The sequence below is a fragment of the Mesocricetus auratus genome, unplaced genomic scaffold (genome assembly GCF_017639785.1).
Source record: "Mesocricetus auratus isolate SY011 unplaced genomic scaffold, BCM_Maur_2.0 contig_12505_pilon_subseq_903093:928775_obj, whole genome shotgun sequence".
Lineage (NCBI taxonomy): Eukaryota > Metazoa > Chordata > Mammalia > Rodentia > Cricetidae > Mesocricetus > Mesocricetus auratus.
In genome coordinates this window covers 4,770-18,991 of record NW_024434947.1, presented here as the reverse complement: position 1 = coordinate 18,991, position 14,222 = coordinate 4,770, and the positions used below count along the sequence as shown (strand labels likewise).

Sequence of the window (14,222 nt, the reverse complement as noted above, 5' to 3'; positions counted from 1 at the left end):
ACAGGAAAATGACAAACTCACTCAGAGGTTGAGGGGAAAAGGAAAGAAAACATAGCAGTCTGGTCAGTGAATCTGATGGGAGTCCTGGTTGCATCTCTGGCCTGTTCTCCTGGCTTCAAAGCCATAGGAAAACAGTGTTGTCAAGAATTTGTACCACAGAAGTTGGGCACAGAATAATCATGAATAATAAAACCCAGAGACGGATATTTTATTTCACCTGATGATCAGAAAGGATAAACAATCAACCACTGAAGAGTTCTTATCTCTGTCCAGGCTCAGGCCAAATGTGTGATCCGGTTCTTAATGTGACTGAAGACTGACTTCTGTCTCCGCCTGTCTAGTGCTGCCGTTAAAGTTGTGGGCCACCATTAATGACATGTATTAATGAGTACTGTGGCTACCTTCGCACTCTGATATTAAGAAAAGCTTTATTTTTAGTTCATTTGCAAAATATGACCAAAAGAATATCCAAACTGCAACAAGCACTTGTAGATTCTACCTCCTATGGGTCAACCTGGAGGGATATTCATATGACAGCAGACACAATTTATAATCCACTTTGACCCCACATCTCAGCTTCCCTCTATTCTATTCCTTGAATCCATGTTGTTTCTTCTTTTATATCTGTGCAATGAGGTAGTTACAGAGAATTTCCAAGTTGACTACATATTTTCTGTGCTGTGCTCCACCCAAAATTGGCTTTTTATATTTCACTTCTCCTATTTAGTCATATTAGACTATTCTAATTCACTTTGTTCCACAATAAGAACTCTGTATTCACTTCCAACCCTTGACACCCTTCCTCTGCATGGTAATTTAGTCTCAATTACTTAGGTTGAACCATTTGTCCATCAAAATTCCTGTATTCACATTACCAGCTTCAATATCTCAATGTGGGGAGCATTAATAAGGAAAGATAAAGGAATGCTTGGAAGGCCATAATGAGATCATCCTTATCAGGATATGAGTTTCTTTGCCAGTATTGATGGGAAGAAAATTGCTGAGAATTTATCAGCTGGGAGGGCTTACATATCAGAGATACCCAAGGTTTATTTTTCTGCCCACAACTTCTTGCCATTTTATGTAAAAAATTTGTGTCTGGAAGCTCATCTTGAATATCAGGAAGGCAGATACTATGGAAACATGCACTGAAAGTAATACTTTCACTCAAAACACTTTTAAGAAGCTTCTTTGTGCCTACCCTACAAGAAAACCATGCCCTCATTCATTTCTATGACAATGGTGGAAAGTTGTTTTACACAATATGCAACAGACTTCCTGGACAATTGATTTTCAGGTTGTTTTGTGGTAATCCAAAGGCAAGATTCATGCTGGAAAAGAAATTCACCAAACAATCTTCATCACAGGACTTTCATCCTGCTTGTGGATTGTGGTCTTAATAAAGACCAGTTCGATATGTACCTAATACATTCATTTTCCAACACAGTCATGCATTCCTTCTCTCAAATGACTGAATCATTATCTTGCTATGCACACCTGCCTTTGAACAATGAAACAAACAGAAAAACATCTTTGAGAATGACTAGCAGTTAAATTTTCTGTCTGCATATTTGTCATAATGAGACTCTCTATACTAAGAGGAGAATGTTAACACTATAAGGCAGTCTTCTGATTTCTAAGTGTGTGCTATGGCATGCTCAATCAAAATAACAATTAAAAACTTATTCAAGTCCCTGGTGATCCACTGGATTCTTCCTTCACCATGGAGATCAAGACCCATTTTGTCAAGAGTAAATACATAAATAAGCAAAAACAGTCACACACTTAATATGCAATATATGTAACTATAAATTTAGAATATATTTCCTCAAGCAATCCACTGTTAATACACGATGGTAAAAAAAAATGGAATTCATAATGTTGTTTTTATACCCATGTAACATATACCCTCTTCTTATTCACAGGTGTTCCCTCCCAGACATCCTTCCTTCACTTGTTTTGTGCTCCATTAGCATTGCTGGTAGATTCATTCTTCATCTCTGTTTCACACCCCAAGGGTGGCTTATTCTCATATACAGTTTCAAATTGTTAAGTTCAAATGATTCCCTTGTTCTGATGTTTGAATTATTTCCTAGTATATTTCTTTACATCCTACAGCTTGTGTGATGTATTGCCTTCATTGGAAACAACATACACTTCCTAGATAAATTGAGGATGTCTTCATGTGTATACATGTCTAACCGTTCCCTCACAATATGCCTATAGTAAGACCATGCTGTGTTTATGACTCTTATTTTGTTTTTACAATTCAAAACTAGACATCTAAAAGAGTGTGTACTACACCTGCTCCTTAGTGAAATCCAAGCTATTCTGAACCAAAGAAGATCTTGTCTAATAAAAATAAAAACTATGAAACATAAGCAAACAAATGACAGTGATTCCACAGAAGCTCACACAATGAGTATCAGTCATTGAGATGCTAAATCAGGAAAATTCATCAACAGAGTGATTTAAAGTAAAGTCTATGCTATAAAATAAGAATCGTATCTGAACCAGAAGAATTTTTATGGTTTAGGCCTTTGATGGCCATATACCAATGTCTGAGAGAAGTATATAAAAAGTTTTCAGCCATGTGGGACTACATACTAACTTTCAGTCCAAACAGATAAAACAAATTTACATCAGCAAAATAACCACACAACTGAATCCTTACTTGATATAACCTGGAGTCAAACTAGAATAGTTTTTCTTATGAGGAGGTATGTCTCTAACAAAATAATACAAAATACTATGCAGAAAATTGCTGTTCTGTTCTCCAGACGGTAGATTATCTCTAGCACACACAAAACCTGTTGGTATCTGAAAATTCACAAATGGACCCCAGGCTGCACATCTGCAACACTCCACCCAAGTAAGGAACATGAAGGACCTGGTTCAGAATTCCTTGTTAGGACAGTCTGGTTCCAAAAACCTGGGAAAAGGGAAAAAAATAGATGAGATTCATTGTTAAGTAAATCCAACACTCTTCTAGTGAATTCTATCCTTCAAATATTCTAAAAGTTTGTTACTTTCTTTTTATTTTAGTGGCTTTTTTATATCACTTGAATACCTTTTTTACAATTATTTTACGTACCAACAATTTTTCCATTCTTCCCATTGCTCCTCATTCCAAAGTAGCCAATCTCCATTCACTCCTCATCTGTCTCTTTCAGAAAGCCTTCAATGGGCTCCCACACAATGTGGCACATGAAATTGCAGCCGGAATGAATTACTATCCTTACCTCAAGACAAGAGCAGGTAATCCTGCTAGGGAACAGGTGACCAAAATCCGCTAAATGCCACGCAAAATTCTGCTTTCATCTTAGAAACTTTACTAAGAGAACATGCTACACAATTGTCACACACATGCAGCTGAGGTCCTAGGGATATAACATGCAGCTTCCCTGATTTTTGGTCCAGCATCCATAATCTCCAAAACCTAAAGTCAATTGTCTATATGTAATACCATCATGACTCCATGCCATATAGAATAACTTCTCCCATTTCTTTGAAAAAAGTCAGACCTCAGCACAATTCCTGTATATACATCAATGCATCTGCTTCTATCAGTTACTGGACAGTGTAACCCTGAACCACATTTGAAGGTATACTCTGAAACCAGCTACATTAAAAGATTACATGTTAGAAAAAGAATCTATCAACTGACCTGCATCCTCAGGAAAACTATAACAATAAGAAATATCTCAAACAATCCTCCTGCATCAAACTTCTAAATTCAAGACAGGTGAATTGCCTGTGAAAGTTGTGGCACAGCTCTTAGATTAAAGAGCAGGTTCATGGCAGTGATTGGGTCTCATAGATCCATTAACGAAGATATTCTGATCTTTGTATTTCAGGTGGTTCAGAGCAGCATTGTTTTACATACAGGAGCCAAAGAGCTCTCAGAAATTATTGTGTACATATGAGTAATGCTCAGACATATCTTCCATGTCATAATGTAGCACACAGGATGTTGAGGGAGGAGAGATGCTCACAGTCCATCCCAGCCCAGGAAAAACAGTGAGTTCTTGCTAATATTAGTATCACAGGCTAACATCATTTCAGAAATTAAAACAAAATTAGGACAGAGATGTATATCTAAGAACACAATTTCTGTAGCTTGTCTCAGTGGTATCAGATGCTGATCAAAAATACAGATTATTCTTGGGTGAACATATTCCAATCCAAGTAAACTACAATCTCAAAACAGTGATTAGGTTTAGAATCATTTATTAAATGAGACTACATATATTATCCCCAAGATTTTGGTAAGAGAGGGGAGGATTTAGAGGGAAGAATTACATGTAATTATCATAGAGCAAGAAACTTCAGAGTGTTGGTATCTAGAGGCAAGGTCTGCTCTTTCTTTCATTTTGACACCTTATATCTGTTTCCTGATCAGGTAACTCCTTGAGCTCTCTCAAGAAAGGTTATCTCAAGATGCTCGGTTTAACACTGTCTGCACTTTCTTCGCAGTCCTGGAGTCAACTCGGTTCACAACAGAACATTCTATATTGAAGCTGATGTGACTCTACTCAACGCTATTTTCTGAGGAGGATGACAGCAGGAAGTACTTATTATGGTAATAAAGTCAAAGATCTCAGTGTCCTCTAAATAAAACCAGTTCTGAGAAAAGACTTGGTGTTTTCAGGAATCTCAGTCATTGTAGCCAATCATTGATTCTTGTCCATTCATAAGCTTAAAGGTGTGTTGTGCCTGCCTGACTGTGTGCACTGTGAGACTGTTATGTATTTGATAGATCTTGGATAAGAAGAGACATCCGGAATGTGGCTTGGGAGACTGGGCTTCGATACAGGTTTCTTTGAACTCATGTTGGTCTACTGTTGAACATGACATCAGATTTACTAACAGCAGTCTGGGACTCCTGGACAGACCCCAACTCATGTATCACATTTCTCATACTGGGATTCAGGCAAGAGCTGATTCGACGTTTCTTTGGCTGACCCCGGCTGTCCTGACTGTTGAATTGGAGAAGTTCCTTTCCTGGAGCTTTTATTCTGACCACAGAATCCCAGTCACAGTTTGGTCTCACAAAGTGCACACAGGAAATTGAAGCTATACCAGGATGTTTCATAGTTGTCTGGACTTTAATGTTATGCACTAAAACAGGTGTCTTCTCATTAGGCTGAGGAGCACATTTGGGGAAAACAAACAAACTTTGGGATGTTACACCTGAGCCTGAGATGGAATTATTGCATTTCCTCAAATTGGAATCCAGAGTGTCTGAAAATCCCATATTATGTGCTTGCATTCATCAATAACTGGTCTGTTCTTGTCCTTTTTTGGAAAAAGATGAGGGAGTGGTTGTTCTTAATCAGGAGTCTTGATTATTGGTCGATCATTGGAGACAGGAACCCGATGTTCTTTTTTTCTTGGTCATGTAAGATATCGATGGCCTGGTAGGTTTCTGTGATTAAAATATTCTATGGTTACTTGCCTGCACCTTAAAGTTTCCATCCTAAGTGAAGAGCACTCTAATTACTATTATCTACATAGAAATTTTGGGATACACACTTTTTGGAAAGTTTGGACCATTGGCAAACCAAGAGTAGGATCAGGGGAGAGGAGTGTTGTGGACATATTTATATGGCACATATGGCATAAGGGAAAATGCAATAGCTGTATGCAAGACAGTTTCACAGCAAAGCCCAATGTTTCGCAGGGATACAGAACTAAAGATAAATAACAGGACTGGTTGAATATATTTTGGGGAACATTGGACAGGAAAACACATACATTAGGATTATTCCTAGCACAGCTACACAGACACCATACCAACAAGAGGAGATGGGACAAAGAAGTATAATCCATGGGGGGGAAAGCAAAACGCGTTAAATTTCACAGATTGACTACAGTCTTTCCTGAATCACAGGATGTGCAACAAAAATATTTTGAACTGGGACTTGGAAACTAAGAGAATAAGAGAACATGTTGCTTTCTAACTTCCCAGGACCCATATAGGGTCTCATAACTGTCTGTAATTTCAGATTTTGAGATCTGATATAAGGTTCTGTCTTCCTAAGACACTATATAATAAGGGTACACCAGTCATACATACAGATAGGCAAAATGTTTATGCACAGTAAATAAATGATGCTAAAAACAAAAGCACAACTTGCAAAACCAGATAAAAGAATGAGAATTTTTGCCTCAGAGATGTCACTCTGAGTCTTTTAATTAAATAGGGAATGTCAAGAAATTCTCTTGTTTAGATAGACCAAACTAATGAAGCACTTCCTCAGGTTTTGTTAAGTTTGGGGCACAGGCATGCTTTCATGCACAGACAGTCAGATTCTAAATAAACATGACAGATATGAGCTTAGTGTACTATCATTCACAATGAGGTGAAACACTTCACACATACAGAGAAATCTTCCATAACGTTTATTGGCATAGAATCAAAATAATAGTGCATATTGAAATAAAGATACTTAAAGACATATGAGTTGACAAAAGTCTGTGGTCTCAGAATATGCAACAGTGACAGTAGAGGCAGTAAAATTACAAACAATGGGAAGTTACATCTGTGACTCCATAAAATTAAAACATGGTAGGCATAACTTTATACACTTGTGATCCCAGTATGTGGGAATGCCAACTGAGGTAATCTGATGAGGAAGGACAATCTCAGTTGAAGAGCATGATCAAGCTCAGCAGACAGAATTCCCTGTTCCCAAGAAGCAAAAGAGAAAGATAAAGAATAGACAGGAAACAATGGGAAGTGGAGAAATGTAAGGTGGTAAGAATGGTACCACAGGAATTTAGAGAAGAGATGGGGAAAGAATATGTGGAGGGCATAAGATGAAGAAAATAAATACAAGAATAAAGTTAGAGAGGTAAGTAAATTGCAGGAAATAAGAGGTTGAGAATTGAGAAAATGGAAAAAAATCCAGCAGAAAATGACAGAGAAGTGCAATAAGCATGCCTGCTCCCTCCTAAAATGCCAACACCAGGGATACATCTGAGCGGCAGAGATGGATGCCACCCAAGAGAAACACAGCAGTGAAACAAGGGAGACTCACCCTCAAAAAGAAACAAGTTTCTTCCTCGCTGTTCATTTTCTTCTTTGAGGAGCTTCTCGAAGATACCTTTGGCAGAGTTTTCATTTGAAGCACTTCTTGCCTGCAGAACACATAGTATTAAATACTAAGATCAATCACTATCTCAAAGTTAATACCAGCCTTGTGTAGAGTGAGGAGTTATTGAAGCCAGAATGAAATTTACTTATATGACGGAGTACTATCTTTTTCTCAAGATGTGAAAACATCAACTTTCTACCCACTCAGTTATTGGATTTACACAGGGCTTATAGTAAATTCACACAGCATGTACTATAATACAGAAAGTCCTCTACAACACGAGATGCCTGATGAAGACCATGAATTTCTAATCCACATTTACCAATCTGCCATTGGCTTGATTTACCAGTATCTACAACTTTGTTGACATGGGAGTCGTGCTGGAACCCGGCCTAGTCTATATATTATAATGCAAATGCCCCTGATTAGGACACAGGACACAACTGCATTCTTTCAATTGATGCTACTGGTCCTCTGTCTTTAGTGGGCAACATTCCCAGATCTATCCCTCTCTCCTCTTTTTGGATTTCCAACAATCAAGAGCAGAGGGCACTATTCTCTGTTGTAAATGGTGGGTGTTTTTTTGTGTGTCCTGAGATATCTGTTTACGAAGAAAAAACATCATCTTCATATGTGCCATGCTCATGTGTAATTTTAGTTGTGTTCCATGCTCACATTTTTCTTTCTTTATAATTGTCCTCAGTCATTTTAAATATTTCTGGAGACTGGTACTGCTTGACCTCCATTGGATTCATCATCTCTTTCTGATTGTTAGAACCCAGAGGCTGTACAGGAAGGGCTTCATGCCAGTGTTTTAGGAGACACATCTTGCTCCTTGCTGTGTGTGCAAATGAGCAACATTTCTTGCTTTTTACCTGTGTTGACGGAAGAGTCCATATAGGGTTAGATACAATGTGACATAATTATCAATTCCTACAAAATCTTTCAGTGTTATTCAAAATTTCTTGTAGGATACAGCCTCAAATTGTACTCCCTTATCTGCCAAGTATGACAGGAATTCTGCACTCATTCACAGGGCACATTGCTTACAGTATTGCACATGTAAGTAAATGTGATTATAAATAATTACTGTGGCTAGCATAGTGTGCCTCCCAACATTGAAAATAGCACTCAGAACTATCCAGTGAGAGGAACATGTGTTTAAATAAAACTTTGTCCACTCAGGTAGATTCAGGTCAACCAGTGAAAGCTGGAGACATGGGGCCTAAATGCCAAAATTAAAATGAAGGTTGGTGATACAGTTCAAGTGTAGAGCAATTGGATAAAATTCTCCAATCTATGAAAAGGTAATTGGTAGTGAGCATTACAAGAATACATCAGTAAATTCTGGGTTTTGCTTAAGCAAAACACTCATGCTTAGAATGCATGAGGCACTAAGTTCCTAGCTCATTCAGCATTGAGTGCATAGGTAAATATATGCCATTCAAAACGCGCAGACGGTAATCTGGGCAAATATCAGGCTACTCATGATATTGAGCATGTACAAGGGAGCATATCAGATGCTCTCATTGGACAATAAGTTGAGAGAAGAGGACTGCCCAGATTACATAGCTTCTATTAGAGAAAGTAAGTTATAGACACACAGCAAAATGCTTAAATACACTTTCTAAAGTATACATAGTACAAACGTTTCCCAACATTCCAGATGCACTTACCGTTGTTTCTTTCTCCTCTTCGGGCTTAGTCCTTTTTCTCACTGCTCCAAAGCAGTTTATCTTCTGAATCTTTTCTCCAGTGGGTCTTTCAGAAGGAGTTTCTATGCAATGCCTTGTCATCACCTTTGTAACATGTGGCTTCTTGTCAAAATCTTTCAGTGATTGATTATTGTTCTTCCTAGTTATGGGATAAGGAAAGAGAAATCACATGGATATGTGTTTGGTCTATAATTTAGGATGCAGAATTTAGAGTGATTTCCTAACTAGTGTCAAACACACCATACTTTGGAACACTCAGACCTGATATCCCTGTTCCCAGAATCTCACATTTAGCCTACTGTGAATCTACTGAGAAAATACCATCTGACTTAATAGGAGTGAAATTGTTGTGTATGTGTGCATACACTACATTTTGTAATGATTTTTCCCCTGATTTTCCTCCCAGTTTCGTTTCTTACACAAAATTGCTTGCTTCCTACTATTTTTAATTTGTTTTTTCTTTGCTTTTAAGATTATATTTTCTAACGTAGATTTAAGCTTGCCGACTCCTAACATGAGTCTGAACCATGTTTTTGCCTGATGTCTACAGAGGTCAGATGACTGTGTTCAGTACCCTGGGGGAGGAAGTAGAAATGCTGTTTGTGTGCAGTAAAGAGAAAGTGGACACTCTTCAAAAGTAGTCACTGCTTTCAGCCATTTTACCTTCTCTCTAAACCCTGTTCTTTTTTTAAGTTACATTTGATTAGTGTCAACTGGGCTGTAATGTTGGTTGTAGATATGAATTACCAAAATCTATTTCTTTCTCAATTATAAATACTCTCAATAGAGGCATACACCACCATACCAGCATCTAAGTAGCTGTTGATCAGACTATTTCTCAAACAAATAAACAGTCAAGCAAATTTATTTTTTCGGCATAATTGCTGATAATAATTTTCTGTTTACTTTTACACCCATAAGCCCCATCTATGCATTGTGAGTCTCAGTTGGGTTACTTGTAAATACAGTTAAGCTTCACAATCAGAAACATATAAACAGCCAGGCTGTGATGGCACATGCCTTTAATCCCAGCACTTGGGAGGCAGAGGCAGGTGGATATCTGTGAGTTTAAGACAAAGCCCGGTCTACCTAACGAGGTCCAGGATAGTCTAAAAAATTACAGCAAAGCCCTGCCTCGAAAAACCGAAAAAAAGAAAAGAAACACATAACCATATACTTATCTTCACGTAGATTATTACACCAACACTTGCCTGGACAACCAAGCTGAGGATGAATATGTAAGCTAAAATACTGTGCAATTTATACCAAACAGTTAACAAATAGATCCAGAAGGACATATGCCAGATGACACAGACCTGTAATCTCAAATATTAGGAATCTTATGACAATGTGATTTCAAGTTCCAAGGCTTACTCAGTGATAGAGTTCTATTTACCAAAATGTATGTCTCAAATAATGAAAAAGCAATCTTGTCTGGTGAGAGTATGTAGCTAAGATTGACATAATTCCTGATTAAAAAACAGTAGTTTCATCTGCACTTTATGAAAACAAGATCACTCATCAATGAAAAACCTTTATTCATGCAAAGATAAAATAGTGGTACTCAACTACATGCCATAGGCAGCTGTTTTCCCGAGGTCCCTCCCAACTTAAGTGACTTCCTACCTCTTTTCTTGGTCTTCATTATTTTGTGGAATCCGGTCTCGTTGGGACACTGCAGGTTGACTGTTTTTCCTCGAAATGCAACGGGCTGTGGGGTCTTCCCCTGGCAGCAGTGGGAATCGAATCAAAGCCTCCACAGAGGCAACAACTTCCCATTTCTCTGTCATCAAATCGATCTGAGGAAAAGAAAGTGAAAATTATTTGGTGTTTCATGGTGGGAAGAAGTCTTTCCTGGAGAATATAAACAGTTTTCTAGTTACTTCTATCTTTTAGGTTCAAAAGTCTGAAATCATTCCCACTAGATTAGACTGCAAATTAGCAAGTACTTTTCAAATAATGAGAGTTTAAAAGGTGAGTTTGGAGTTAGTAGAAATGTTCCCTTGGGGAAATGACCACTGTTGCAGTTACTGTGCCTGCCTTATTTCCTGAAAATACATTTGTATACACTTAGGACATGGGTTATGTTGCTGTTTAAAGGAAACTGAAAATCGTACTCTACCTCACTCCATGTAACCTCTTTTAACCAACCTTGCCCATACTTACATCTCTTTGTGGGATCCCACACAGTTTTAAGAATTCCTTGCCCTCTTCCATTGAAAGTTTGTTTGGATCCATTTTTGTTGGGCCCTTCCAGAGACTCAGTTTCCCTGTAGTGTTAGAAAACAAATCACATTATTTTCTACTTATCAATGAAATCTGCCCAGTGTTAACCTATCAGCTATCTTCATTCAGTAGCTCATCTCCTCATCATTCATCTATTAACACTGTCCTTGATATCTATATGACACTAATGTGGGTGAAACATAGGAAGTCAAAAACACAAATGTTCCTTTACTAGCCTCAGCACTGCCAGCAAAACACAGATAGAGACAGCTTAACCAGGACCCTTAGATTTTACCCTTTGGTACTCTGGGTAAGCAATTCCTTATATGAGCGTCAAAGAAATTCTATAGTTCAGAATCCTCCAACTTATATGATTCAACCTGTGATTTTCTTCCAGATACCTAGTTTAAAACAATAATAGTATAGAGAAATTTTTGTGTTTAGAATCTGCATTGTGCATTAGAATCAGCCTACACATATTTTCTCAGATATTTGAATATTGGTGTTCAGTGGTTGCTGCCACTTGGAGAGTTTTATAGCGTATTTTTCTTGCTAGAGGAAATAAAGTTTTCTGTTCATTTTAACAAGAATTTTTCCTGAGGTTTTTGCTAGACATCCCTTACCAGAAATTGATCCCCTACAATGATATCTTTTGAAAATGTTTTTGCGAAATTATGTTTTCCTATAGGAATTTATAAAGGTGTCTTTCTTGTTAACAACTGTTTAGTAATCTGCCCCAACAGCAAAGAATACTATAAATTCACGGCTCCTTCCTTAATGACCGAAGAGGCATCCTCACAATCTTACCTAGCTTTATACTCCTCAACTACCCATGTATTTTAAAGACACAACATAATGCAATCAAGTGTGACTGAATTATCTTGCCCACCCTGATCTGAACAAGTATGTTTTTGCTTTTCCACTGGTTGTTTTATGTATGTACGTATGCATGTGGATGCATCAGAAATATATACTAATTCGTTTTTGCATTCCAAACAGTAAAATTGTTTAACATGTACTATCAACAATCCAAGATTTAAAAGTATTTATTCAATTAAAATGGATTCACCTCCCCTGAGTTTATCAGGGGAGTAGGCAAAGGTCAAGGTTGTTTAAAGCAACTAATCAAACTTGAGAGCAGCCTTTTTGATGTGGGATGCTGAAAAAATATCACTGTTTTCATCATATCGCTCATGATTCCTGATTTATAGTCAACAGAATTATGGAATTTTCTCATTTTTTCAGGTTCTTTTGACAGGTTTTTCTCTGTGTAAAATCCTTGTTTCTCTCTTGAATCCCAGGCATCAGCCTGGGAAGCCAGCATGGGACTGATCAAGACCCCCTGAAACTGGGTGTCAGTGAAGAGGCCTAGGGAATCTATTGAGCCTATGGCAGCAGATCAGTACCCATCCCAAGTATACACACGGACTTTGCACTCCCATAGAACAATGTGAGGTGCACTCTCACCCTGAACTCTTGGGGAAGGGTCTAGGCCCTGCCCTATATGAAATGACAGACTATGCACACCCCCATGGAGGGCCTCACCCTCCCTGGGGAAATGAGGGGATAACGGGGGGGAGGGCACGGGAGGAAGGGAGGGAATGGGTGAGAGACCTGGAACTGACTTGTGAAGCAACCTTGTTTCTTATCTAAATTTAAACTGGAAAATAAAATTTAAAAAATCCTTGTTTCTCTGTGTGTCATTTCTGCCTATCTTGGACTTAACCAATTTGGCCTGGAACTACAGAGAAACACCTTCGTCTCAATTGCTGGGTGAGAAACATGAGAAACTACTGCCCTGTGACAGACCTTTTCTTTACAAAAATATTTTTTAAGTTTTTTGGTTTGAAATATTTCACCTGTTTTTTTATGTAATGTAACCAGTTACCCACAAAAGCCAGGAAAAATCTTCAAATATTTGGGAATTAGGATATTTTTCGGCACACTTAAGGACTGAGACACCACTCTAGAACCCTCTTTTCTTTTTCGGATTATTTCCACTATTCTCTCAATATCAACCTGAACTTTTTCTGTTAGTATGGCAATTAAACTAGGAGATTGTTTCATGCACAGAAACTACGAGACATAAAGTTCTTGATTGCCTTGGAGACAAATCCGAAGCATATTTCCAATTTATGAACATCTTCTTGCATGTACCACATACCAGAGAAGCACACTACCAACCCAAGAACAACACTAAAGAAATTTCATATGATGCATATCTTAATGGGTGTTTGTAAATAGAATGGAATCAAGAAAATGCAGATAGACACTGTGTGAATTCCTCCACAACTAAACTTTAGGACACATATGTAACACAAATAATGAAAACACAAGAGAGATATTGGGGTTAAATCTGATAATCAGAGGAGAAATGTGTCAAGGGGCCAGAGAATTCTCACCTCAGTCAATGGTCAAAAGGAAGGGGTCATCCAACTATTCTATACTGCTCCCAATTTCACTGCTCTTCAGACTGATGCAGACTGTCCTGAGCACCTGATTTCTCCTTCCATATATTCCTTTCTAGTGATGGGATTAAAGGTGTGGGATTCCAGGTGCAGAGATTACCTTTGTGTGAGCTCTGTTTCCTTTCCAAAGGATCAAAGCTTGTAGCTCAGGGTGACCTTGATCTTCCAGAATTCTATCTTCCCAGAGGAAAATTCCTTCAAATCCCCACAGTCCCAAGTATCCTAAAGTGACAAAATATTTTAACCATTTGTATTTTTCAATATCTCACTGATGGTCTGGATTTGATCAATTTTGTCTTTTGCTTTTACTCATTTATAGAATATGTTTTCATCCTTGGATCGTTATACTTAAGCATAATGTTTTTTACAGTCTACATGCAGGTTTATTACATAACGTCTCATGGATAATTGATAATATGTAGAAAAACTGCACCAAAGATTTTTTAAAACAGGATGACATTTTTCTGGATATGAAGAAACAATGAATTAAACAGCTTTGAAGAACTTCACCATGTAAAGTGTATTGACAATGGGAAGGAGACTGAATAAATCAGAAATTAGGAAATATGTTCACTTGTTGATACCAGGCATTTGCAGTACATCGTGACATTACATCCAAAGCAATCTTACTGACTCATACTTTCCCTAGGTTTGTAAAGGCAGACATTAGTCCTGACTCCTAAATTATTTGCTTTGTTCAAAAAAAGCAACGA

The 14,222-nt window shown here is 37.8% G+C and overlaps 1 protein-coding gene across 1 annotated transcript; it reads right to left on the bottom strand.

The window, feature by feature from the left end:
• Positions 1-7,043: 7,043 nt before the first annotated feature.
• On the bottom strand, positions 7,044-13,707 carry LOC121138671 (putative protein FAM90A26; the record flags this gene model as incomplete). Its single annotated transcript, XM_040741327.1, has 6 exons — positions 13,610-13,707; positions 10,982-11,085; positions 10,442-10,614; positions 8,777-8,954; positions 7,841-7,975; positions 7,044-7,143 (listed from the first exon to the last, which is right to left on the bottom strand). Coding segments are annotated over exons 2-6 (658 nt in total), but the record flags the coding sequence as incomplete, so codon positions are not given.
• Positions 13,708-14,222: the final 515 nt, after the last annotated feature.